Genomic DNA, 26,015 nt, shown 5'->3' with positions numbered 1-26,015 from the left:
ATGGCCTGTATACTACTGCACTTTACTATTTATTTTATTTTATTTTATCATGTCTCTCTTTTAACTCTCCTTAACTACTTCCTTTTAGCGTTTATCTTCTGTTATGAGTTTTAATCTGAAATAGTTTTTGTCTCTGTTACTGTTTGCTATCTCATCCAGGACTCCCTGGAAGAAGAGATCTTGTATCTCAAAGGGACCTTCCTGGCTAAATAAAATAAAGATAAAACTGCCGGTTCCATTGACAGTGTATCTGTACAGTCATTTTTTTGAAAACTGTGACTGTGTCTGCACTGGCAACCAGGAAGATGATGACAGAGCACTATTCTCTGTGAACTGTCAGCGTGTGCTAGCATATGTGTGTGTGTGTGTGTGTGCACCAAAAATCATTATCTATGCCACGGAGGTTATGTTTTTGGCAGCTTTTTTTTGTTTGTTTGTTTGAGAGAAGCAGGACTCCGAAAGTTAGGAACATATTTGAAAGAGATTTTCTTGGGGTGACGGCTATGCCCCTAAGAAGAAATGATTAGATTTTGGTGAGGATCTGGATTCTGGATATTGATGGGAACGATGCTTTTGACTGTATTGACGTTGAGTGGCCTTGGCAGAGGTTTGTGCTCTCTGAGTGCTCTTTCTAATTTTGTGTCTGCAGCTTTCACATGGCTTGATATCCTAATGGGCGTCCAGAGCAGAGCATTTAGCTCTCACACTTCATCAAAGTTTAATCACAGCTTGGGAAATTATGCACACACTGGTCTGAGGATAAACTAACCATTACTGTCTGTTCGACACGTCCCTAACCAACACACCGCTAATCTGTCTTTGTGACTGTGCACTTTGCAGACCTGGTGTCGGCCACCAATACCACCAACGTGAACATTCCTCAGATGGCTGACACACTATTCGAGCGATCCACCAACGCCAGCTGGGTGGTCGTCTTCAAGGCCCTCGTCACCAGTCATCACATGTGTGTCCACGGCAACGAGGTCAGCAAGTGGGAGAAAGGGCGAATACGTCAAGAGCAAACGCGGTTAAAGTCGGACTATTCCATTTGAATCCAGCTATATTAGACAGTTGATTATGGAGTTCATTTGTATAATGAATTGGGTTAGCAGTAAACTGAGGTCAGGGCTGGAATTAGTCCTCTGAGTGCTGTGGTAAAGGTTGATGCTGTGCTGTCACATATGCTCTTTCACCGCAATGTCCAGCGTCAGATTGATGCTGTATTATATTATATGATGTAAGGAGCAAAACAACCTTTTAACAAGCTCATCTTAATGTCTTCCCTCCACTGTTTTTAATAGGTACAAGACTTGACTGCGTTTTCTGTCCCTTTTTTTCCTCAGAGGTTCATTCAGTATTTGGCTTCCAGGACCTCCTTGTTCAACCTCAGCAATTTTATCGACAAAACTGGCTCTCACGGTAAGAACGTCCACTGTGCGTCTGGTCATTTGGTGTGTTTATTCGTCTCTCTCTCTCTGTCTCTGTGCGTGTGTACAAATAATATGTGCATAGATCATCTGTTCTCCAGATGAGATTAATGGCACGGTGTCTCAGCTTTCTCATTAGCTGGCAACGCACACAGAAACAGGAAGAGATACGCACAAAAAGAGCCATCTGGAATATAACGGGAATGACACAAATTACTGGAGGGACACACACACACACTGTGCACACTCTCATATATAGACATCCATCCATCCATCTTCTACCGGTGGGGTACACGTCACAGGGCCACATATAGAGACAAACAACCATCCACTCTCACACTCACAGCTGCGGTCATTTTCGAGTGTCCAATTTGCCTAATACCCATATTGCATGTTTTTGGACCGTGGGAGGAAACCCACGCACACACAGGGACAACATGCACACTAGTATAGAGACATGTTTTCAATTAAAATCTAAACGAATAAGGAATGAGTTCAATCTGTCTCTCTGATACATTTTCTTCTCCATTTAGGCTATGACATGTCCACGTTCATCAGACGGTACGGACGATACTTGAATGAGAAAGCGTTCGCCTACCGCCAGATGGCTTTTGACTTCACCAGAGTCAAGAAGGGGTATGTGAACCTGTCTGCGGTCAAAGACTTCACTGACGTCTGAACGAGAACCTGTCATTCACCATTTCATCTGTTCTGGGACACAGTCATCTATCATTTATTGTGCGTTGTACCCCATGGCTGTTCTTGTCTGTGTGGAATATCTAGTCATTTTTTTCTCTGTCGTGTTGCGTCAGTGCTGAGGGCGTGATGAGGACCATGACCACTGAGAAGCTGTTGAAAGGCATGCCTGTTCTGCAGACTCAGATTGACACACTCCTGGAGTTTGACGTGAGTCTGATTTTCTATTTCTAGTTCCTACTTTTATTTGTTACTCACAAGACCAGGGTTTTTTTTTTAGGGGTCTGAAAGCATTGCTCTTTGTCCTTTTTCCTCTCAGGTTCATCCCAAGGAGCTGAACAATGGGATCATCAATGCTGCATTCTTGCTTCTCTTCAAGGACCTGGTCAAACTGTTTGCGTCCTACAATGATGGCATCATCAATTTATTAGGTCAGTAGACATTTTTTTTAAACCTTTATTTAACCCTCTTATGACTATCGTGATATTCAGGCTGCCTGGATTTATTTTGGATTTTATGCCTGTAGAATTGTAAAAAAATACTCCTTTTACTTTCGATGTCTGGCAGTTATTCAACTGTTTTGAACTGAATTACGGTACTGAGAAGCTGACGTCACAAACGTGTGACGCGCTGGTGAATCTTGTCTGTGATTGGACAGTCGTTCTGCAGAAGTCCTGAGTTCTAGCGTAATGACAAGTATATGGGCGCAAAGCTCTATTTCTCTGCTTTCCAGTATCCATCCATCTCCTATCGCTTCATCCTCCACTTGAGGGTCGTGGGGGGGGCTGCGGCAATCTGAGCTGACATGTCGCAAACAACAGATACAATTAACACTTGCACACTGACAACACAACGATTTCACCAGAGCTTTTAAGGTGAAGTTCAGATTGTAATTTGTTCCAGGTATTAGTTGCCAAAAACCTAAATGCTTTCTTGCCCAGTTCAGATCGTACTTTGGGGAGGAGAACTTCCAGCGCACCCATAGATCAGAGATCGTGACTTCCATGTTTCCTTGTTAAAAGACAAGACAAATAGGAAGTGAGGTGATATCCACAATGGTTTTTGTAAATAAACACATACCAATGACTGAGACGTCCAACACATCTCCATCTCATTAACAGCCAAAAAGGTTGTTTCACACAAAAAGAAAAGCATGTCCGTCCCTAGATATTAAAAAGTAGATACCAACTCAATTTGTTGACCATTTCTTGTTGTCTATTGTGTTCCTTACATAGAGAAATACTTCAAGATGAAGAAGAGTGACTGTAAAGAGGCGTTGGAGATCTACAAGAGGTTTCTGACTCGGGTGACAAAGATTGGGGAATTCATGAAGCTGGCCGAGGTAATAGCGCCTTCATTATTACATCCATCATGATGTGTGTGTGGAATAAAAAACCCAAAACAGTATGGTAATCCTGAGTTGTAACTCTTTTTTACACTCAACAGACAGTTGGAGTTGACAAAAATGACATTCCTGATATCAACTACGTGAGTAAACGCACATCATATCATGGCATTTGTTCTCAATGAACACCTCACACACACACACACAACACACTGAAGCAGCCGCGTCTCAACTACCACCATCTCCTCAATCTAGTGTCTCCACCCGGGTGTAGTGGTGGATCTAGCAGACTCAGATGATGAAGACTGTGCTTTTAAACCGCAGGAAGAACTGGTAACCACAGAAACTTTGGGGTGCCCTGGCTGAGAGCGTGTGTGTGTGTTTGCGAAATGCAGTGGCAGCGTGTTGTTCCTGATTTTATTCGACAAAAACATGAAACACAAAAAAATCTCTCTGTGCACATGCATGTGGGTATTGCAGTGCGATCTTACGATCTTTCATCCCTTTTCATCTGCGAGTAGAAATGTGCGCGTGCTCTCAGAAGGAAAAAGGGGCAATTTATTAAATGCGGTTTTTGATTTTTGTTTCAGGCTCCCAGCAGTATTTTGGAGTCTCTGGAAACACACATGAATGGTCTGGAGGATACAAAGGGAGGAAAGAAGGGGTAAGAGAGTGTTCAACAAAGTTTGTTTTCATTTCAGTTGCTCTCACCATTATACCCAGATAACAGCAGAGATAAACTAGGCGAACACTGAGGGAACTCATCGTTTTACATAATGAAGAGAAATGTTGAAAAGAGGCCTGGACAGGTGATATTTCTATCATTTCCGTTAACACTTCCTCTCTTTTATTCCCCCTTTATGTTCATTTTGGAATCACCAGTGAAGGGTGAGCATATACATTGTGTGTGTGTGTTTTGTTTTTTAGTTTACTTAGCAAAGTGTGCAGACGTATTTAGCGCCATCTCCTCCACTGAGGTCGACTGACATTGGTTTGCATGTGAAAGGTGTTGTTTTTATGATGCACCGCTGTGACTGAAGCTCCAGGTTCACTTGTGGTGTGATCACATGTTTGAATGCTGTAAGAGACTGAAGTCACCACATGTGCACTGTCACACCCTGACATGCCATGTGAGCCGGCATATGAAGTGTTTTGTCCCAAAGTCGGATTCAGTTAAAAATGACCTTAGTATTATTTATTAGTTATTATTAGTATTATTAACAATGACGTCTTCTTCTGATGATGGTGTATTCGTTGGATATGGAAATATACGACTTTGGAATTGAACCTTTCATATGATCACATCTGTGTTTCATATCAGTTGGATTTCTTAAGACTTTTAGCAAACAGATCCATCAAAGACAATCCAACACATCCTGTTCTTCTCCTCCCTCCAATCTTTCAGGTCACCAACAAAGGTAAGAAACACATTTTGACATGATTTTTCCTCAGGGTTTTCCAGTCTGATAAACCACTGACTCGGGGCTTCACTGTCTCTCTTACAGGGATCTCCGACAAACAACGTATCTCCAACATCGACTCCAGCCAAATCTTCAAACGCTGTCCCTGCACTGCAGCCTCCTCCTGGGGAGAGTGCTGGTGCTGCTGCCGCCCCCTCTTCTGCTCCTGAGCCAGCCGAAGAGTGAGGGACATTTTTCAAGTGCCCCTCTTTGTGCGCTGTCATCGTGCTATGATACACAATGTCAAGCCTAAGATCTTTCTGCCTAATTCTCCAGCTCCCTGTTGGATCTGGATCCTCTGTCCTCCTCGGGCCCTTCAGCACCATCAGCTGCCCCCACATCTTGGGGCGGTAAGTCTCCCTCTTTCATGTCAAAGCAGCTCCATTTGCATTTAACTAATCAACACAAGTTGAATAAAATATGTGTCCTCCCTGTCCTCTCGTTTTCTGCTTCCACAGACCTTCTTGGATCGGGTGAGTGTCACTCTCATCAACACTTCATTCTGCAACTTCCAGTATAGACCAGACTAGCCTTAAATGAACTTACTGATTTCAGTTTCTGTAATCTGTAATTGAGGCGACCTCAAAACACTAATGTTCTAATCCAGACTGACCTTAACAGCTAGACTTAAATGTACTAGTCATGTGACATGGCTACCTCCCTGTTTGTCTCCTGAAGTTGTTCTCTGTAGGCTGAGTAGTGTCTTTGTTTCTCTCTGCCCTCCTTCTCCTCCCTCCACATACCTCATTGTCTGTTCTTGGTTTTCAACGGGGGCTATTTTTGTTGGTTGCTTCTTTTTTTCTTTTTCTTTTTTCCCATTTGTTAATTATTATTGGATGGTGTTGGATGATTATTAATTTGGTTAAAATTTGCTTTTTCTAAATGATCTTAACTGGGTTTGATTTGACCTTTGACCTTTGTTTTGGCTTAATTTCTCTCTATCTGAATGGTGACCCGACGTTTTTTTTTTTTTCCGTTGATTTATTTGGGATTCATTTTGGTGACTTTCTTTGGGGGATTTTTGAACGCCCCCGCTGGTACTCGCAGAAATGGGCGACTCCTTGCTATCTGAACCCACCCTCACAGCAGAGCCTGCCCCCTCCTCTGCAGCAGCGACACCCACTCCTGCAGCGGCAGAACCCGGGGTCTCTCTAGCTCCTCCCACTAGCACAGCAGCTGCCACCTCCCCTGGTGCCGCCAATATGGATCTGTTGGGAGGTTAGTGAGCTTCCAGAAAATTCTCTATGAAAGAATCACTCTGGGAAGCTCAACCCTAAAACCATCATACGATACGATAACACATGCATGTCCAGACACGGATAGTATGTAGACAGAACTTTGCTGGTTCATCACTGATATTGTTTATATCCTTTAAGCAACGTTACCTCATCAGAAACAGGGCGCTCTTATCAATCAGTACATCAATACATCAGACTGAAATGAATAGTTTTTTAAGTTAATACAAGAACAGTTAATTATATAATTGAGTAGAAATTCAACTTCACTCATGATTTAATTTGGTTCTGTATTAATTACAGTAATTATTGGTTAAAAAAAAAAAACGACCTGCTTTTTCCCCAATAACAGTTTATTTTTTTATATTGTCACTTTTCATTTTCTTTCTTTTTTTTACAGCCACAATGTCCTTTTTCAAATAACTTCATACAGCTGCCAAAATGAGGCAGTTAGCTTCCGTTGCCAGAGCAACAACAAAGCCAAAGTAATTGTGGACCAAAAAGCAGGCTGCACGCTTCCTACCATGTTGGCTAACAAGATAGTAGTGGGCATATTGATTATGAGTCAGCATCAAAGAGAATGCTGAATCATGTTTTAGCATGTAGCTCATGTTTTCTTCCTTTCACTTAAAAGGGCCAAATGATGCCAAACGGAGCTAACTGCTGTAAAACTGGCTGAAAAAGTTACAACAGAATAAAAATGTCATTGGGGAAAATGGCCTTTTAAAATAAGAGCGAACGAAAAGGGCATTAAATGTCGAAGTAATCCGAATACCACGAGGGTCAAAATGAGATATTAGATATAGATATATTTTCATAATGATTATTTGTAGTATGTGTTACGTTAATGTTAAACATGCACACATACTGTATCTTATACATCTTATACACGGACATACGTCATGTTCGGCTTCGACATGTGCTGTGTTTGATCGTCACACATGCTTTTCTTCGACCTCAGTGAAAAGCAATTGTATCAAACCCTGTCACATGACTCTGCAGCCACAGATGGCTGTCACTCTGTCAGACTTCAAAACGTACTTACTGCATTAAACTGTTCTTTGCTGTAGTGCCTCCTGTCTGTATTCCCATTTGTCTGTTCACCTGTCAGTCATTAATGTCACAAATTAATGCTTTTGTGTAATGAATGCTGATTATTTTCCGGATTCCACCTTAAATATTGCAATCTTGCCTGTATTTTCTTAATGGTCTGTTTCTTACTTTCTCCTTTTCTTTCTCTGTCTCTGTCTCTGTCTCTCGGGGTGTCCTCTGTCCTCTGCTGGGGGTTTGTGTGAACCTCAGATGCCTTTGCAACACCTGCTCCTGCCGCTGAGGCCTCTGCAGCAGCAGCAGCAGCAGCAGCACCTGAGGGTGGGGCTGCAGCTACATCTGCCCCAGCCGCCAACACTGGAGCTGGTGGGTGACTGAGAATCTGTGTGTGTGTGTGTGTGTGTTTGAGTCACTGGTGGAAAGTTGCAAAGTCTAGTGTAGTGTCACAGGAATAGACCACAGCGCATGTCATGATTTACAGTGCCATACAAGAACAGCATTGTTTTTTTTCCAACAAGCAGCTGCAGCCTCAACCCACAAGCAGGATAGCACGAAGGAAGCCAAAAAGTACACATTTAAGATGCTTTTGCAGGGCTCTAAAGTGGTTTTAAACTGCTTGTAACAGTTAATTCATTGGACTTAAGTCAGCATCATTTCCTGGCTCGCTATACTGCAGCCATTTTGGCAAAATGTACGGTCGTTGGCTGGAGAAGACAAGCCCCTCTTTTGTGGAAGCTTTGTCTGAAATAAAGATCATTATTCAAGTGGGGAATCTGCCCACGTCAACACCGTAAACGTTAATACTGTAATTACAAGCCATTAGGAAGCAAACAAGTGTAATTCCTAAAATATAGAGGCGCTTCTTCAAATAAATCTACACTGCACTTGCACTTAAGCAAGACTTCACAATGCAGAACCAGCTTTAAATTAATGTTTTTTTATTGTGACAACATGCGGCTCTTTCTTGCTGAGTAAAGGATCTTGAACGTCTTGATGCCTTTTCCACCACTGACTTGAGTATGTGTGTGTGTGTGTGTGTGTGTGTGTGTGTGTGTGTTGTACAGCCTGATCATCTGTGGGTTGTTGGTTAATTTCCTAATTAAAACTTGAAGTTGTGTTTTATGAACACATGCACTTATTCTTAGTATGAAGTTGTAATCAGATTTTTATCTCAAGGTTTTGTTCTGATGCATTACTGTTGGGCGGCTCTGGTCAGTGCTTTTGTTGTTACCATGGTAATTGAGGACAATGCTCTACTTGCCTCTAATGTCTTGGCATCAGGAGATTTATGGTTTTTCTGTCATGGAGACTGTCGCCTGCGGCGGATGGTGGTTTTTAGTTTGGGTGGTTTGTTCATTGGGTTTATTTACTGTGAGGGTCTTGCTTCAGACGTTTATCTTCAGCTACACCTTTTCCTCCTCTTTTCATTCCTCTCATATGCTTTTCATGTCCATCTCACTAGCTTTCATTTATATAGCGGCTTCATTTTTCATTTTTTCATTTTGTCCACCATGTTTTGTACTGAACAAACTGTCTAACATTTGGAATTCCTCTTCACGTGTCACCCCCACTTCCTCCCTCCTTAAAGACCCCTTTGCTTCCTCAGAGGGAAACGTCAACGCGGCATCCTCAGGCGTCGACCTCTTCAGCATGATAACTGTGGAGAGTAATAACCCGGGTAGTTCCCTGGATGCCTGTTTTAGCTCTGTGGTGCCCCAGTCCTCGCCCTCTCCTTCCCCTTACCCGCTCTTCACTTCTTCATTCAGCACCATCACCACCACTGCAACCATTTCACCTCCCATTGCCCCCAGCGCTCCTGACCCTACGACTGACCTTTTAAGCGGTAAATGTGAGAGATTTGTTTTGTGTGGTTCTCTTGTCTGCTCGCCTCCCCTGTTTTATTTTCTCCTTTTACTGATTTTATTAGGCTAATGTGCTCCTATTGAAGACACCTTTCATTTCATCCTGGCTGCTGTGCGTGTGTGCGTGTGTGTGTGTGTGTGTGAACATCACCGCCACCTTTCAATGTTTGAGATTTTTAATATTCCTGTCTCTGGGTGCACATGTGTTGCTAGATCTCTTTGATTCCATGCCAGACACGAGTTTCACCAAAGCAGAGCCTGCGCCCAGTGTTGACTTGTTTACAGCAGGTATACCCCACTGCTCTCAGCCTGCCATCTTGTGTGCGATCCTTCTCTAATATCCTGTCTTGCCGTGTCTGTTTTTTTTATTTCCAGCTTTGTCCTTGGCTTTGATTAGTGAAGAGAAAAAAAAAAAGAAAAGAAAAGAAATGAGATTGTTCTCTTATGGGTCAGCTAAAAGCTATTGAGCTGTCTGAAACATTTACTAAATCACTCTGACCTCCTCTCCCATTCCAGCATGTGCTGCGTGCACTGCATTTGCAGTTGATTAATGTGCATTGTTACGAATCATGTTTTGTTGTGCATTTGTGTGCAGTGTGTGTGTGTGTGTGTGTGTGAGAGTGGGTTCTAAACACCATCTCCACCCTGCCCTCCACAGCAGATGTGTTCATCTCCCCCGCCCCCCCATCCAGCACTGACACAGGAGCCGTCATGAACCTGTTTGGTGGTGGGTAACTCATGGCATGACTGCCTGCTCTCACTCTGCCTCCTGAGTTCATGAAAGCACCATCAAAGAAGAGGATGACATGAGAAGGAACATTTGAGTTGAGAGATTGTCGCTGCCGATTAAGATCTGCGTTGTGCTTATTAGCTCATTCATTTTAAAATTGCAGCGTGTGACTTTAAAACATTCTAAGTCAACTGCAAACAGGTTGTAGCTCTAAAAAAACACTTCTTGGTCCCGCCCGTCCCTGTGCTGCAGGTGTATACACACGAACGCTACACCCTCAATCCGGTCTGACAGCATTACTTGACGGAGCCCATTTCAAAATGAGCAATGCAGCATACAGTCGTGTACGGTTGTTTCTCTTCATTAAGAGCAAACAGAGGCAGAGTAATAACACCATCAACAACGACATAAATCACCATTAGTTACACACTGCAGCTTTAAGCCTGTTGATTGTCATCTTTGTGGGTAGATGATGGAAATATCCCGAAGTGGCTGAAGCTTTTGTCATGAGGTGCAAGTCATGGGGGTTCTTTCTTTCTCTGTTGCATATTGAAGTGGTAAAAAAGAAGTGTGCATTTGAACATGTATGTGGATGCTTTCTCTGACTGCTGGAAGTCTGAGGCACTCAGACGTGCAATGTGCATGAATCCCAAACGGCAATGTTGCACCACATTTGTTTGAAAATGACTCTAATTCTACTACTCTGTTTGGCATTACCAGTGTGACGCTGGAGGCTGACTGTTACCCCTTCTTTGCCCTTATGCTGCGATGGAAACGGCTTGACCTACTCTGAACTGGCGTGGTTGGGTTTGGTATATGTTGCGTTGACCTGCCAGAGTCAACAGGAGGAGACGCATCAGCTGCCGCTGCTGCTGCTCCTGCTGCCCCCGGTGCTGAGCTCATGTCAGGTAAAAACTCCACATATTGTACTTTCATTAGTAAATGCATGCTAATGCATGTTGTCTTTTATTTTATTCATGTTTATTCTTCTTTAATTTAATATTTTTTCTATATTATATTTGGTCATGGTTAATGCTTGTTGTGTCCTATGGATTTGTATTGTGTCCATATACAGTACGGTCGTGTTGGCATGATCCTTGCATCGCCTGTTTTTCTATAGTCTCACTGGTTTTAGTCGGGGAACTCCATCCAGTGTTTCAAATGGTAACTGTAGTAACTGTTACCTATGCAACACTGGTCCCTGGTCATCGTGTGTCCTGTGCCATGTTATATAAGTGACAGTCTGCTATACTATTGCTTTAAGGCGTAACTCTTTTTTTCCCCCCTTCTCTTTATCATTTGCACAAAAACCTCTCATCGTTTCATTGTCAACTGCTCTTTGAAAACATCACTGCATTTTTCTTTCTCTCTGGTATCTGTGCTTTTTTTTTATATACTGTATATATTCCCCCCTCTCTCTCTCTATTTTCTCTCTTCCTCACTCTCTCTTTCCATCTGGCTCTTGGGCTGGCTCATTGCTTGCTTCCTGCCATTTGATTGGGTGAGTCTCCTTGCTCTTTAACACGCTAATTTCCCACAGTGCATTGCTGCATTGCAGTGGTGTGTAAGGCAGGCTCAGCTGCACTGTCCCTTCCACCGCCATGTGTGATGGTTACAAAGTGACTGTGAAGTAGCAGTATTTTAGTGTTTGGCGCTTTCGTAGCACCGGCTGCATTTTAGCCGCAGCTCTTTTTCACCTTGTTCCTGCTGCACTCTCACGTGGACAATAAACCCCACAATCTGCAATTGTATCTACAATATTTTATAAAACTGTGTTCGATTATGTTATTATAAGTTTGTGTCAGATACAGTGCATGATAACAAATTAAAATTTATATTTATTCCAGTCACAATTACATGAAGGTGAAGCTGAACTGACCACTGACTTGTAGTTTAAATACATATTCTGTATTGTATAAATAATATACTGTACATATGATGACATTGGTAATGCCCTTAATTACTGAAGATAATAATCCTTTCGATGTCCTATTTTGTGATATCAAGTTAGTCTTCATAGCCGTTCACATTCCAGTGCTCCTCTCCTCCTTCTGTTGTCATGGAGACACCTATTGGTTGTCATGGTAATCCCCAGTAGAATGGAGGTCTGCCACTGAGTGTGAGGAGTGCTTGCACTGAAGGATCCTAATATCTCCCTCCGTCTCTCCTCACCTCCCCCAAAACACCCCCTCCCTTCCTGTAGTATTTGACGGACTAGGGGACGTCATGAAGCCTACTGTGACTCCCCAAGCCGGCGATGTTGACACCTCTATGGCTAACATGGCGAGTAGTAAGTAGACATTTAGTGTTGACCGAGACTTTTCTTTTTATAAATACCGACTGAAAGGAGTAGTTAAACATTTCGAGAATTCTTTTTTTCTGAAGAGAAAGATGAGGAGATCAAAGCTACTCTCATGTGTCGGTACCAAATAGATTTAAAATACAATAAGATATTCTGTGGTATTCTTTAAATGCAGGTAAAGTCACTTTTATAACCAACAAATGTACTTATGTATCATAGCTGAAAATCTGAAAGAGTTCCATGCTTTAACTTAACTAAAAACCTCTTCTCATGCAACACTCAGAAAGAAAGTTTTCCTCAAAATGTTGAACTACTACTTTTAATTCATGCACAACTCAAATGCATCATATACTCACCTCACCTCTCTCTCTCTCTCTTTCTCCGTCCCTCAGATCTCACGATGGGAACCGCAGCAGCCCCTCAGGTAGCTCCCCCCAGTTGGGGTGCTCCCATGGTAAATGTTGTCTGTGTCCTATAGCATGGAGTGGAGCTGCATGGGCGGCAAATGACAGGGATTCCCTGTAGCATCAGTCACAGGCGTTGCCTTCATCTGGCTCTCCAGGTTCCAGGGCCAATCACAGAGCTAGAAAAACTAAGAAACTGTGTGTTTGTGGTGGAAAAACAAGAAAGGAGACACACTACGTCAACTTTGAGCAAACTCTGGTGGACATTGTTTAAATGAGACCTCTTTAACAGATCACATGCACTTGTAGTACGTAAACATTTAGTGTTTAAATGACACAACAAGGAAGAAATCATTTTACATTTATGGAATATCTACTGGAGAGTGATGAAGTGGCAAATTATAGCGTCAACTTAAGAAACTTGCTTGAAAACAAACAGCTTCTTCTTCTTCTTCTTCTACTTCTCTTTTTTCTCTCCAATGCCTGAAATCATTCAGATAAGATCTGGTTCTGCCTCCTCATAGCTGAAGTCACGCCACCATCAATAATCATGCTGCTTATGGATATTTCTATTGTCTTTTTGGCAACAACAAACTCATCTTAAGGCCTCTTGCAGCAAACGTCCCCTCAGCGCTTCAACTCTTTGTGCATGTGTGAATAAATGACAGAAACTCGTCGTTAAGTCAGGGGTTCTGTTGTCTTCACTTGGTGTGTGCGTGTCCGTCCATCTTCCCTTCATACATTACTATAAAATGTGTTGGACGTTGTGTGTTGTTGCCGTGTGTCCACGTTGTCCTGCAGTGTGTGTGTGTCCGTCTTAAATGTTGTGTTGTAACATCACGACTCCTCCTCTCCCTCCCTCCCCTCCCTACGTTTAGACCATGCCAATGGGTGTCCCTCCTTTTATGGGGTTTCACCCCAGCTTCAGCATGGTAAGACCACCAGTCCAGTCTAGTAATGTTCCTATGAGCCATCCGTCTGGACATTACTGGACGCTGACGGACAATAACCCCCTTTAGGTGACCCACGCCCTGCTAATGAGGACGATGTTGTGTCTTATTGTCTCTTTCTCTCTTGTCTGTCTCTATGTAAGGCCGGGGCTCCCATGATGCCCATGGTGAGGCCAGGATTCCCAGCCACCGGAGCAGCAGCCCCTGGAGCACCGGTAATTATGAATGTTTTTTTTTTTTTTTTTTTAAGTTCCAGTTTCTTTAACAAAACTAGTGTAGTTGCTAAAAGTGGACGTGTCTTCAGATGTCTCCTGGAGCGGCCCAGAGTCCCAGGAAGCCTCCACCACCGAGGAATGCTCTGGATGACCTCAATATCAAAGACTTCATGTAGGCCGACTGATCCGGAAACCCCCGAGGTAATTTGTGGTGTCTTTTTATGTGAAGCATGTTTACTGGAGCAGTCAGGACCGGCTAACAGGATTAATGCACTCAAAATGTGACACTGACTGACTGATTAAAAGGCTTCTGAAGTATCTTGTTAAATTCAAGATAACATGTTCTTTTTGGTTCACTAGAAATATTACTAATTAAACAATGGAACGTATGTATTCTGACATACATTACTGAGAACATCTAAATTGTGGATTTTAAATGTGGACATTTGTGAGGTTGGATGGGACGGTCCAGTAAAAATGAACCTTCCCATTTTTACTGGGAAGGATCCACTATTTTCTACTTCTCTTTTTAACAGTTGGCCCTTATTATTACTGACTCAAAGTTAGGATGCATCTTCTTTTTTTGCTCCTGTTCGAACCATTTCTGTCTCTTGTAGGTTTCACTACTTCATGTACATTCAACAATAAATCAAACTGCTTTTTTTTGTTGTTATGTGTTGCAGTGCAACTGATGCAAAGGACTGACTGACTGTGATTTTAATGTATTTGTTGTAGATTCTTCACTACAATTTGTCTACAAGCTATGTACATTAAATATAATTTAATATAATGTAATGTAATGCAGTGTGAGTCTCAATCCGCTTCCTCTCTGCTTTCCATGCAGGTTTATTGTATGTGGAGCTCCGTGGATGTGGATGTCTGCACTCCCCCCACTGCCTCCCCTCAGTCACGCCCCAGTCCTTCAGCCAACCAGCCATCAAATCTACGATCTTTGCCCTCTGACCTCCCACCAGCTGCGATCCCCTAAAAACGAAACCTGCCCTCCTTATCTAATGTTGTAGCACAACTGTGAATGTGAACCCTAGATACAGAAAACAAGATTCTGTTTACGTGTGTGTGGGTGTGTGTGTAATTCGGTGTTATCCTTTACTTAATATACCACTGGGAAAAAAATGAACAAAAAAAAAAAGATAAATGTGTATTTAGATTCACTCTGAATATCTGCATATCAGCTGACTTGGAATGGTGGATATATGTTGGGTTTTTTGCGCATCTCCCATATGAGGACTGTGTTGTTAAATGTGGACTGTGTTCAGTGTGTGTAACTTCACTGGCCAACCCCCCTCCCACCCCTCAACCCCACTCCCACTCCAAACTAATATTGAGCTGTGTTTATGTCATTTAAGACTTGGTTGTTTCTATATCTGCCTGCCCATCCACCCATCCTCCCACCTGTTGCTGTTTTTAAAAACAATTCTTATCTAAAAACAACTCCAAATCTGGATTCATCACGGAACACGTGGAACAGTGTGCAGTTTCGTCTTTACTTTATCTTTTTGTTTTTGGTAGGGAACTGTATGGACCTGCGAAACACTTGTGAACTGTGTTCAAATTGACATAATGCGTTTTAGACAATTTTAAATGATTATAGATTATACATATTTTCTTTATTTTGAGAGTATACAATATATCATATATTTTTTATTTATGTCAAGGTTGAAAAAAAGAAAAAAAAAGAAGTCAAGTCTCCAAATCTTTCCCTCCTTTGAACATGTACATTTCAATCTGAAGTCAGAGTGAGTATTGAATGGACACTTTGTCCCAAGTTTATCTATTGTTCCCTCTTCTGGTCTGGAGTGATATTGCATTCTAGCATGCAACACAAGTCCACCTGGGATGTGCTCTGTGTCGCGCTCTCTAAGAGCTTTGTTTCATCGACTCCGTCTCCACAAAAACTGACTAAACGTTAGGGTGGAAGTCAACGAGACGAGTTATGTGGCCTCAGACGCAGCCGTGGCCCGGTGCATTTGTTCATTTACTGTTACTGGAACTGTCTTGGGGACTCATTCCGTAAGATACTCACGTTTATGCTGAATGTTCTGTGTGTTGTTTTCTGTTTTGTTTTTTTTCTCCCCCTCCCACCCTCTCCCAAAAGTGACTGTATCTTAATCCATTGTGACATTTAACAAAGTGTTGAAAGAAAAATACAGATGACTATGAAACACAAGGTCAAAAAAGAATGTGGTAAATGATGTTTAATAAGTATTCATATGACGGCTGTGATGTTTTTATTTTTATTTTTGGGTTTTATGGATGGCATCACTCCCCACACCCTCCCTCAGCCCAACCTGCATGTGAGTCCAAATGAGATGCAATAAAAGAAAAATACACTGATCCAAATTGATCCCCGCGACTCACTTCTCTCTGGTCTGCTTTAATTTGCTATTTGTGTTTGACATGGATAATTATCCCACATATGGCTACATGCATGCAAAACAACAGTGGAAAATACACACACACTCCTCAGACTTTACATATTTAATGATAAATTAATGAAACATGTGTATTTTAACACATATAGTGTGAAAAAGGTAACGTCGTTTGGACTCAGCAAATACAGTACATATGTATAATAAAATGCAAATGTAGTTGTGATTATTAATGTTTCCTAGCCATAAAAAGTGCAATAGTTATATCTTAGCTGAGAGTGTGAAATATTAGTATTCTGGTCAATCTGAAAGTTAATGAATAACATAGCTTAAAAACTAAACCTATTAAATAAACTTAATATAATTCGATTAGGGATTTACAGTCTTGTGTGATGCCTTTCTGTTATGCAAATGTTAACGTAGTGCTTGATGCACATGTTTGTTGCATGCTCCAGTCTCACCATTAGATGGCACTCCTTTTTAGACACTGGACTTTTAAGGATAATAGCTGCACGGGACGTGTATTAATAAGTTCTCTTTTGTATACATATGCAATATCTGAGTCATGTATTTGATGTTGGTTACACAAAGTGACGTTTAGGCTAAACTATACAACAAGGTGTGCGTGAAGCTTTAATGGCGGGTTTAGTGCTTGGTTTAGGTCATTTTGGGAGGGAGGACATATTTGTTGTTAAAGACTTAAACAACAGACATTCTGACTAACAAGGACAACTCTTCAGAGCAGCTTCACCTTGAGCCTCTTAAAGTGACAACTTTGCTTTGTAAGTTCAGACTTCTTTACAGAGTCTTGGATCTCCATAGATCCAGTGACAAATCTGAGCATATTTGGGAGGCGTGATCCTCACAGCAACGTTAAAGTCCCTCAGCTGGCCTCCTCCCATCTCCACCCACTGATGACCTGAAAACACCCCAATCACCCTCCGCTGCCACTTCACTTTCCTGCCCTCGTCTCCCACTTCCTGTCTGAGACGAACGTAAATGCCTGCCCCCGTGGCACCGTGCTGTGCGTCGCACTGCTGGTACATCAAATTGTCAGACTCCTTTGCCACGGAGCAGAATCGGTACACCACCTTCTCGTCTCCGCGTCCGTCCAGCAGGCTTTTGTCAACGTCATAGCCCGAGAAGTGGATCCGAGTGAGGGCGGCGGCGGAAGGAGCGACTCCGAGCCTCATGTGCTTTTGTTTGACTGGGCGTCTAAGCTCCAGAAGGGCATAGTCATAGTCAGAGGAAACAGAGTTGGTGGAGCTCTTGCCTTGGATCCATCCTTGAGGGAGCTTGGTTAGTTTTACTCGTGTCCAACGGAAAACAGGCTGGTTTCTACGTCCAATATTGCGGCGAACACGGTTGAATCTCCTCTGTTTCCTTCCTCTTTCAAAATCATCCATAACTCCATCATCAGCTCCCACATGACCTCTCTCCCTTTTTCTTTGGCGTCTTCTGCCTTTGACTCCACTCCTGCCTCTCACTCCATCTCCGTCTAATCTGTTCTGCTCCTCTTTCTCCTCCATTACCTTCTCCTCACCTCTCCTCCCACCCCTCTGCCATACTCCTCTCCTCCTCCCTACTCCTCCTTTTCTTCTTTTGGTTTTCAGCTGCAGTACTCCTACTTTCAACCACCTGGCGCTCTCCAGGTACTCACTCCCGTTGTGGATGCACTGAGCTGCAGTCAGCACATGTTTTGGGGACACCAGGACTCCAGAGCAGCCTGTGGAGAGGCGAACTGCAGTGGAGAACGGGTAGTTGGTGATAAAATGTGGATCGGAGATCACAAAGCGTCCGTCTGCTCCATAAACCTCCCGCTTCTTGCGGGTGTGGGTCTGTGTTTGTGCTGATGTTCTTGCAGATGACTTATTAAAATCCTGCAAACTGACATCTGTGTGTGTACGTGTGCCGTTCTCGTACATAGTCTCGTATCCTAGAATCCTCTCTTGCTCAGTCTGGTCTAGAGGCGGGAGGCTGCCTTGACACTCAATCCCACAGAGTGTCCTAGCTCTACCTTTCTCCTCATCCTCCTGCTCTTGCCCTCTAAATAAAGAGCGCTTTAAAAACTGTGTGTGTGTGTTCAGCAGCAGCGGGAGCCTCTGGCGGTCCCAGCTGTTTGACTCGCTGATCCCATCTTTACCACTAACTCCAGAAAGTGTCACTGCAGCCGCACAGAGCAGCAGATACTTGAGGTGTTTGAGGCCCATTCCACTGAAAAGACAGAGACAAAATAAGAAAGGATTTAAGGTGTTGGAAAGAATGAACCTGAACATTTTGCATCACCTTGTCTTTACAGAATGTTCCTCAGGTAAACTTTGTCAATTTCTCTCAACTTTGTTCCTCTTGAATATCTTATAAGTCAACTGCTTAAAAGCATATTTCACTCAGATATCAGTCTTTTTTTGACACATTATTTTATCCTGCCATATAACAACAATAACACAATAGACGTACTATAGACAGTGGTTAGGATTTTGACAATAACCTAAGAGCTCTCTATTTCTTTAAATCAAGCCACGTATTACCTTATTATATAACGTTTGGCCAGCAGAGGGCGCACAATATCAGTTCTTACACAAAAGCGCTCTTGGCAGAAAAGTTTACTTGTGAGATCTTATTTTAAATCCGCAAGGTGTCTGCCACTGAATACACACATGCGATAATTAACTGCTGACACACATTCATTTATACATCTGTTTATTACTTGATATATTAAATTAGACATCTATAGCTTGGACAGACTGGAGCTCGAGAATTCTGAAAACGTGCAGATACAAGATGATATAGACAAAAAAAAAACAAAAACCCAGAACATTCAAATCTATATTCATACTGAGGATTTTCTCTTAAAAAATATTGCAGACGCAAAACTTTCCTACCTGAAGACGTTGAGAAAACACTGCAGCAACATCCAGTCCACGTTCTCCCTCTGTTAAAATATCAAAACATCCTCTCCATCCAAACAGCCTCCAGTAGACAGGGACCCATCATTTCCTGAGCTCAAAGAAATGCACGCGCATGCAAACGCTACAGTAGCAGCACGCATGACATCCTCAGAGAAATCCCGCATCCCACTCTGATGAACAAAAAAAAAAAAGAGAAAAGAAAGTGGCGTGCAGACAGAGAGGCAGAGAGACAGGTGGGCAGGAGGAGAGGTGGAGGCTGTAAGCGTGAGCGTTTGATCACGTGATGACACTGCGCGTGAGGTCAAAACAAGAGCCAAGATGAGGACGTTAATTATGTCGGGGTGTTTATCCTCCCGTGGACGGGACTGTAAATACTTTTAATGCACAGGCAGATAAACTGTGATATTCCCAACGTCAAATGAATTCAGTTAGATGTAAATATGTGATTTTTGGCAACAAATACCAGTGGTTAAAAAAGGCAAAAAGCCATGTGGCATTTGGTCTTTATAAGTTTGTTGGTCCTCATAAAGTTCAAGTACAAGTACATTCTCTTTCTCTCTCACACACGCACACACTCTGGTGCAGCATTCTTTTAGTGAAGACACTCATGCAGTAGACATAACACATTTCCTAAACCATAACCATCTCAATTAAATGCCTGATCCCAACCTAACCCAGCCAGTGCCTCGAAGACCTGCTCTTTTAGCCCTTTGAATAGGATTTATAATTATATTTCCCAAGTACAAATACTTCATTACTGCACACAAAATGTACATATCTGTACTTTACTTTGTTATTTATATTTCTAACAAGTTTTACTTTTACTTTACTGCATTTCCTCTAACTATCTTTGTTACTCTTTACTACCAAATTAATTCAGAAGAAGAAGAAGAAGAGTCGGTAATGGTTTGTATTTATATAGAGCTTTTCTACTTGTGATGAGCTGCTTTACACTAAGGTTTTGCTATTCACCCATTCACACATCTTGCATACCCATTCACACGCTGCAGCATGGGGTTAAGTTTCTTGCTCAAGGACAAATATAGACGAGCAAAGGAATTGAACCCACAGCGTTCCAGTTGAAAGACAACTCGCCCTACCACTGAGTCACCATGGCTCAATCCTAACTCCTCACTTTTACTTTTACTTCTAAAACTTAAGTACATTTTATATCAAAAATGACTTTTGATACTTGAGTCCAGTAAATGTTATTTACTTTAGACTTTTACTGAAGTATTATTATTATTATTATTATAATAAAAAAAGTGACTTAAACTTCTACCAAAGTCATTTTCTGGTAACATACTTGTACTTACTCAAATATCTACGGTGGCTGACAGACTGCCTAACCTAACCTAATCCCAGTTCTGACCCTTGTCCTAAAAACAAGTCTTAATCCTCAAAAAGCCCTTTGCAGAGCCAAAATGTCCTCGGGCAGCTATTCTTCCAAGGACACTGCATTGACTTCCATTTAGCCTTAACATAATATTAAAACCTATTCTTAACCTAAAACCAATTCCGTGACAAAGTGATTGTTACCAATGTACCATTAAAGTGATGAGTTGGCACCTACAGTATATCTTTCATGGGGAGCCCATGGATAAGTGGAAGGGAATTGGGCTTGTCGCTGGTTCAAATCCCAGCACAGGTCAAGGGATGAGGAGACCACTGCCCACTGCTCCTGCACCAGGTGTTTAAAAAGGCTGGGGCAAATGCAAAGGTCAAATTCACTGTCACTAATTGGTGTGTGTGCGCAAATCCAACTGATTCTAATGAGGCTGTGGGAGTTTTGTGTGAACAGCAGGAACATCACTGAAGCACCCACACGTGTGAAGAGCTGCTTTAATTCACAGACTGTGCATTCACAAATGCGTTCCCACACACAGGAGTGCACCGTGTTTCCACAAAACTCAACAAAGACACTGCTGTTAACACAGAAGCTTGCTTCTCCAGGAAGTCTGCCTCATTAGATGATGCGTGTCATCAAAAGCCACACGTTGCACGCTGATAAAAACACTCCAAATGTTATTTCATTTCCTCTCGTGGAGCCAAAATGTGTTTTCCATCACAGGATATCGTCCTCTCTGCTGACAGTGTGATGATGTGAACTTTTAATTTTTGCAACAGGGAGCTGTAAATTATTCACGGATTGACATTGAGGTTGAGCAACATCTCCACTTGAGTCTGTCTTCACTAATGTAATAATGGAGATTTGACATAAACAAATCAAAATGGCTTATTCTACAAATGTAATTTTGCTACACAGCATATGTTTTTGCATTGGTTTGACAATTCAATTACTTTCAAATATCTATTATTTGCTGATCGTGAATAGTGTAAGCAAAAGATTAAATAAATGTTTGTGTTGGAGTTTGCCCACTGAGAGGATTGAACATCTGTTTCAGATCAACAATAGAGAGGATAAAGTATTATCATGTATTATTGTACAAGTACTTGTTAACTCTTTCTTTCTTTCTTTCTAACAATGGTTGTGTTGAATCCATGCCAGTCAGACAACAAAATAGAACTGAGGTGGATTTAACACATGTTTACATCAGCTTCTTTTTGACCTGATCAGGTCCCACCTTTCACCCGAGCTGGGATTGGCTCCAGCGAGCCTCATGTGGAGGATAAAGTGGTAGTCAATGAATGAATGAATGAATGAATGCCTCTCCATTTCCATCAAAAGAGTCAGAGCTCTGTCAGCCAAATTGTCCCAAAAATAACTTGTGCAGACTGTTTCACTTCATTTTTTAACAGGCCCTAAGTGACTTAACTCAGCCACTGTACACATTACCAGACTGAATAAAGCTCATGTGTATGTCTATCATGTGTCTCATGATAGTCAGTTCATCCCTCACAGCATCATTTTATTTTCCTTTATGCTCTCTGCAGACTTTTTGTCTTTTCACCTTCTTTTGCTCCCTATTTTCCGGCGCAGCACTGACACTGGCAGCGACTTCATATGAAGCCGCAGGTCCAGGGGGTCTTGCTTTCCTTTTCCATTTGCTCCTGCAGCTGTGAATAGAAGTCTTGGTCTATGTGCATGTGCATCCATTTCGGGGCTCATCACTGTCTAGACACCACTGTCAGGCAAGATTTGAGTATCTGGATTATTGCTAGAGATTGTACACTTTTATGTGTATGTGCGTTTCTGTGACTCATTTCCCCCAGCTGGTCCTTTGGGCCCAGGCCGGTTTTCCTTTGGCCAGTTCTCAGCACAGAATGCATCCCTTTCTCCTGTCTTCTCCCTTCTGCAATTATTCAATCACTACTGAATTATTTTTACTACACGTAAAAAGGCTTGTGCTCATGCAGTGTTAAAGGAATACTTCACCAATATGCATTTAGCTTTGTTTTGCTAGAATAAGAGTTGTATTTTTGAAAAATGGTGCTTCCCAACCTCAGTTTCCCTTGAGGTGAGAAATATCTTCATTCTTTTCTTTGTTACGTGCCCACCAGTGACCTGTTAGCATAACTGTTAGCAAAGATGGCAGACATTGTATACATTCTGGGATTGAGGTCCCGTCCACCTACGAGTGTTAGCGTAACTGTTAGCAAAGATGGCGGACATTGTTTACATTCTGGGAATGAGGTCCCGTCCACCTACGTGCCCACCAGTGACACTTGGTCCTGTTAGCAAAGATGGCGGACATTGTTTGCATTCTGGGAATTAGGTCCCGTCCCCCTACGAGTGTTAACGTAACTGTTAGCAAAGATGGCGGACACTGTTTACATTCTGGGAATGAGGTCCCCTCCCCAGTGTTAGCGTAACTGTTAGCAAAGATGGCGGACATTGTTTACATTCTGAGAATTAGGTCCTGTACCCCTACGTGCCCACCAGTGACACTTGATCCTGTTAGCGTAACTGTTAGCAAAGATGGTGGACACCGTTTACATTCTGGGAATGAGGTCCGTCCCCGAGTGTTAGCACAACTGTTAGCAAAGATGGTGGACACCGTTTACATTCTGGGAATGAGGTCCCGCCCCCCTACGAGTGGGTCTAAAAAGTGCAGAAAGAGCGTTGCAGTTTCAAGCCTCGGACCAAGGCTCTTACCAAGTGTCACTGGTGGGCAAAAAAGAGTGAAGATATTTATCGACTCGGGGGAAACTGAGGTTGGGAAGCACCAATTTTCAAAAATACTACCCCTATTCTAGTAATACAAAGCTAAATGCAAACCGGTGATGTATTTTTTTAAGACATACAACGTAAAGTTGTAAAAAGTAAATTCCAGTGTAATTGTAGTTGTTGTGTTGTCTATAAATTACCTCCAGCACCCTGCGCAGGATTTCTCTACCTCTGCAGACTGCACCACAAAAAAGTTAAATTTTGCTGCTTAATCAGGGAGTAGCCTACAACACAGCTGCTCCTATTTTTACTCAACAGCCTGATGTGAGAGTTACAGATGAACAGACTGTTACAATTCCACCGCTGGACTGGGTGGGAATCACAGGGTTACGATTCTGTGATAATCAACATATTGCAAGACAATCATACAGCGATACGTCACAATATCTGTCCAACTGAAGAAAACAAAATGTCGGTGCAAAGTTAAATGTGCAGGATTTCTCTATTTATTCTAAACATAGAAAAGGAGCATAAACGTGGATGGAGCATCTCTTAACATAGTTTTCTCCACCATTACCCCACTGTAATCTCCCTCTTATTCGGCCAGGTAACTTAGGTCTAAGTTTCCCTCATTCATTTAAGCAGCGTCGCCGATATATTGATACCAAATCAATATTTTGATCCAGCCCCAGTCCTTTGTGTTGCTTTGCTTGAGAAATGTTCAATTTTCCAAGCGTCAGCCAATCACATCTCATTTGATTGTTTAGCTTCACAGCTCAAATGCAGCTCTTGGACAGGGTTTATTCTCGGTGTAGCCAAGTGTAAACAACAACTCAACGGTTTCCATGTGTCAAAGTAAGGCTTTTACGTATTTTAATCCTTGATACCGCTGATAACACTATAACATAAGGAATCTATGGATAGGAAGCTCAACTGAAGTTGAACAGATGTGATGAGGATGATGAGTGAGGAGGAAGCACAGGGTAAAAGAATAGCCCGTTTATCTTGGCTCTCTCCACCATGTCTTTTTATTGCGTTTCACTGGTTCCTGTCCAAACACAACAGGGTTCCAGTTCAGTTAAAAAGTTCGCGAGTCAACTTGCTGATGGTTGGTTGTGACATTATTCATAACACGGGCCTTGTGTGCGGCTCAGATCGCTCCAGCTGCAAGTGTGAATCACCAAATGTACGTAAACACATACAGTCACATGCTGTAAATCACCGGTCTTCATGATTGAAATTCCTCTTTTTCAATTCAAAAGTTTGTTTGGACTGAAATTTTTCGTGACGCGATACAATCACAGAATCTTGAGAAAGCTGCATGGGTGCGTGTGGTCAGTCATTTGTGTGCATACTGACGAGGCTTGTTCACAATCATAGTCCACTGGAATGATGATGCTTGTACTGAAAACTATACTGACATTGACTGAGATACAAATTATTTGAGGAATGGAAACTGATGAATTTAAATGTCTCTGAGTCAAGTTGTTTTCACATCTTCACACATGCAACCGGCTCACCAAAAGAAAAGAAATACAAAAAAGGTGAATTCAAGGTTTGCAGCAGCCTTGCCAAAACTTCCTTAATATAAAACAGAGAATCTTCCAGTTCACTTCAGAGGCAGATAAACAAATCAGCCGAAATGAGATAAGAACACCGCAGTTAAGGACAGTTTGAGCTGACTGTGGTCTTCTCTGCTTTCCCCAGTGTCAGTGGAGGATTTATACTGCACACGCCAGAGTAAGGGCTGCAGTGGAGAAGTAGGTCTGCAGTTTTGGCTGCAGCTCTCAAACGTCCTAATTTAGTTGTGAGCTGGAAGAAACTGAGGGACGAACAGATCTGTGATGGAGACTGTAAATCCTTCACCAGTTTACTTAAACGGGAGTTAGAATGTGTTATAAATCTGTTACAACACAGATTATTGTAAATGCTCTAGAGTGGATGTTTTTTTAAATGTATATTACGATTCATTTTAAAGTAGCAGTGCTTAACTTTTGGTGATTTTGTTCTGCCTCTGTTTGGATTCCCGAACAGAAATGATGAATATATGCTTCCTTCAGCTGAAAACAAGGTCTGCGAAGCCAAACTATCAGACCCGACTGAGGGAGCATTTGTGTGTATACAGCAGCAGCAGCAGAGAGAGTGTAAGCAGAGATGAAGCACTGCAGTCAAACTAAGCAGTAGAATTCCCTTTTAAAACATTTACTCTACTTTACTTGACTCACACAGTGCTGCTGTTGACTCATTTAAAATGAATCACTTCCTGTGTGCAGCGTGGGAATGTCATGGGGGGGTGAAATGAGATCTAAACATTGCTAAACTAAGATACACAGAGCAAGTCATGCAGCACTGATTTTTATACTTAAAAGTCACACACTACAGTTTTAAGAAGGTTGGTGGCTGTTTTACAACATATTTATTTTTTAGATACTTTATTAATCCCCTTAGGGAAATTATTCTCTGCATTTTGACCCATCCTAGAATTAGGAGCAGTGGGCTGCCACACTGAGTAGCGCACGGGGAGCAATGGGGGGGTTGGGTACCTTGCTCAGGGGTAGCCCAGCCCTTTTCGACCTGGTGGGGACTTGAACCGGCAACCTTCGGGTTACAAGCCAAGTTCCCTTTCCTTTCCAGGGATGGAATTCAGGGATGCAGGTTAGATGTACAAATGTTTATTAACTACATTTACTAACTACATTTCACATACTGTATAGAATGTCAGATTTGAGTTTAGCAAACACTCAAAAACTGTCTGAGATCGTTATACTGGTTCTGACAATCACAACTGTTATTGTACTGTCCTTCCAGCTGGTTTTGTTTGTTTGTTATTCCAACATCAAACCCAAAAAGATGTTTGTGTCTGTGAAAATGTGTGTTTATGGGATGTGGATATCTGTCTGGCTAATAATGGTGTGTCCATCTTTCTCTCCTCTGCCCCGTGTGTGTGTGTGTGTGTGTGTGTGTGTGTGGT

The 26,015-nt window shown here is 42.2% G+C and overlaps 2 protein-coding genes across 2 annotated transcripts; one reads left to right on the top strand and one right to left on the bottom strand.

Annotated features, from left to right (window-relative positions):
* LOC122784497 (clathrin coat assembly protein AP180-like) lies at positions 1-16,037 on the top strand. The gene is made up of 23 exons (XM_044049796.1): positions 1-7; positions 841-983; positions 1,344-1,419; positions 1,961-2,063; positions 2,240-2,333; positions 2,443-2,554; positions 3,359-3,465; positions 3,570-3,611; positions 4,059-4,132; positions 4,351-4,356; positions 4,874-4,886; positions 4,974-5,110; positions 5,205-5,278; positions 5,387-5,401; positions 5,976-6,146; positions 7,466-7,579; positions 8,802-9,056; positions 10,642-10,713; positions 12,009-12,095; positions 12,500-12,531; positions 13,605-13,676; positions 13,766-13,877; positions 14,521-16,037. Exons 1-22 carry the CDS (start codon positions 1-3, stop codon positions 13,850-13,852), a joined length of 1,893 nt encoding a protein of 630 aa, XP_043905731.1. The 3' UTR covers positions 13,853-13,877; positions 14,521-16,037.
* Positions 16,038-16,160: 123 nt separating this feature from the next.
* Positions 16,161-19,169, bottom strand: LOC122784022 (serine protease 23-like). The gene is made up of 2 exons (XM_044049072.1): positions 18,949-19,169; positions 16,161-18,280 (listed from the first exon to the last, which is right to left on the bottom strand). The coding sequence occupies exons 1-2, from the start codon at positions 18,978-18,980 to the stop codon at positions 16,855-16,857; spliced, it is 1,458 nt and encodes a 485-aa protein (XP_043905007.1). The 5' UTR covers positions 18,981-19,169; the 3' UTR covers positions 16,161-16,854.
* Positions 19,170-26,015: the final 6,846 nt, after the last annotated feature.

Source organism: Solea senegalensis, linkage group LG17 (genome assembly GCF_019176455.1).
Source record: "Solea senegalensis isolate Sse05_10M linkage group LG17, IFAPA_SoseM_1, whole genome shotgun sequence".
Taxonomy (NCBI): domain Eukaryota; kingdom Metazoa; phylum Chordata; class Actinopteri; order Pleuronectiformes; family Soleidae; genus Solea; species Solea senegalensis.
The sequence above is the reverse complement of the archived record's forward strand: the minus strand, read 5'-3'. Positions and strand labels throughout refer to the sequence as shown.

What these genes read in the sequence shown, in the direction of transcription:
- LOC122784497 (XM_044049796.1), top strand. An exon ending in AGCCGCCAACACTGGAGCTG is followed by an intron (nt 7,580 to 8,801) that starts GTGGGTGACTGA and finishes CCCTCCTTAAAG; the next exon opens with ACCCCTTTGCTTCCTCAGAG. An exon ending in GAACCGCAGCAGCCCCTCAG is followed by an intron (nt 12,532 to 13,604) that starts GTAGCTCCCCCC and finishes TCTCTATGTAAG; the next exon opens with GCCGGGGCTCCCATGATGCC.
- LOC122784022 (XM_044049072.1), bottom strand. Translation starts at nt 18,980, where the DNA reads ATGTTGCTGCAGTGTTTTCTCAACGTCTTCAG. An exon ending in TGTTTTCTCAACGTCTTCAG is followed by an intron (nt 18,281 to 18,948) that starts GTAGGAAAGTTT and finishes CTGTCTTTTCAG; the next exon opens with TGGAATGGGCCTCAAACACC.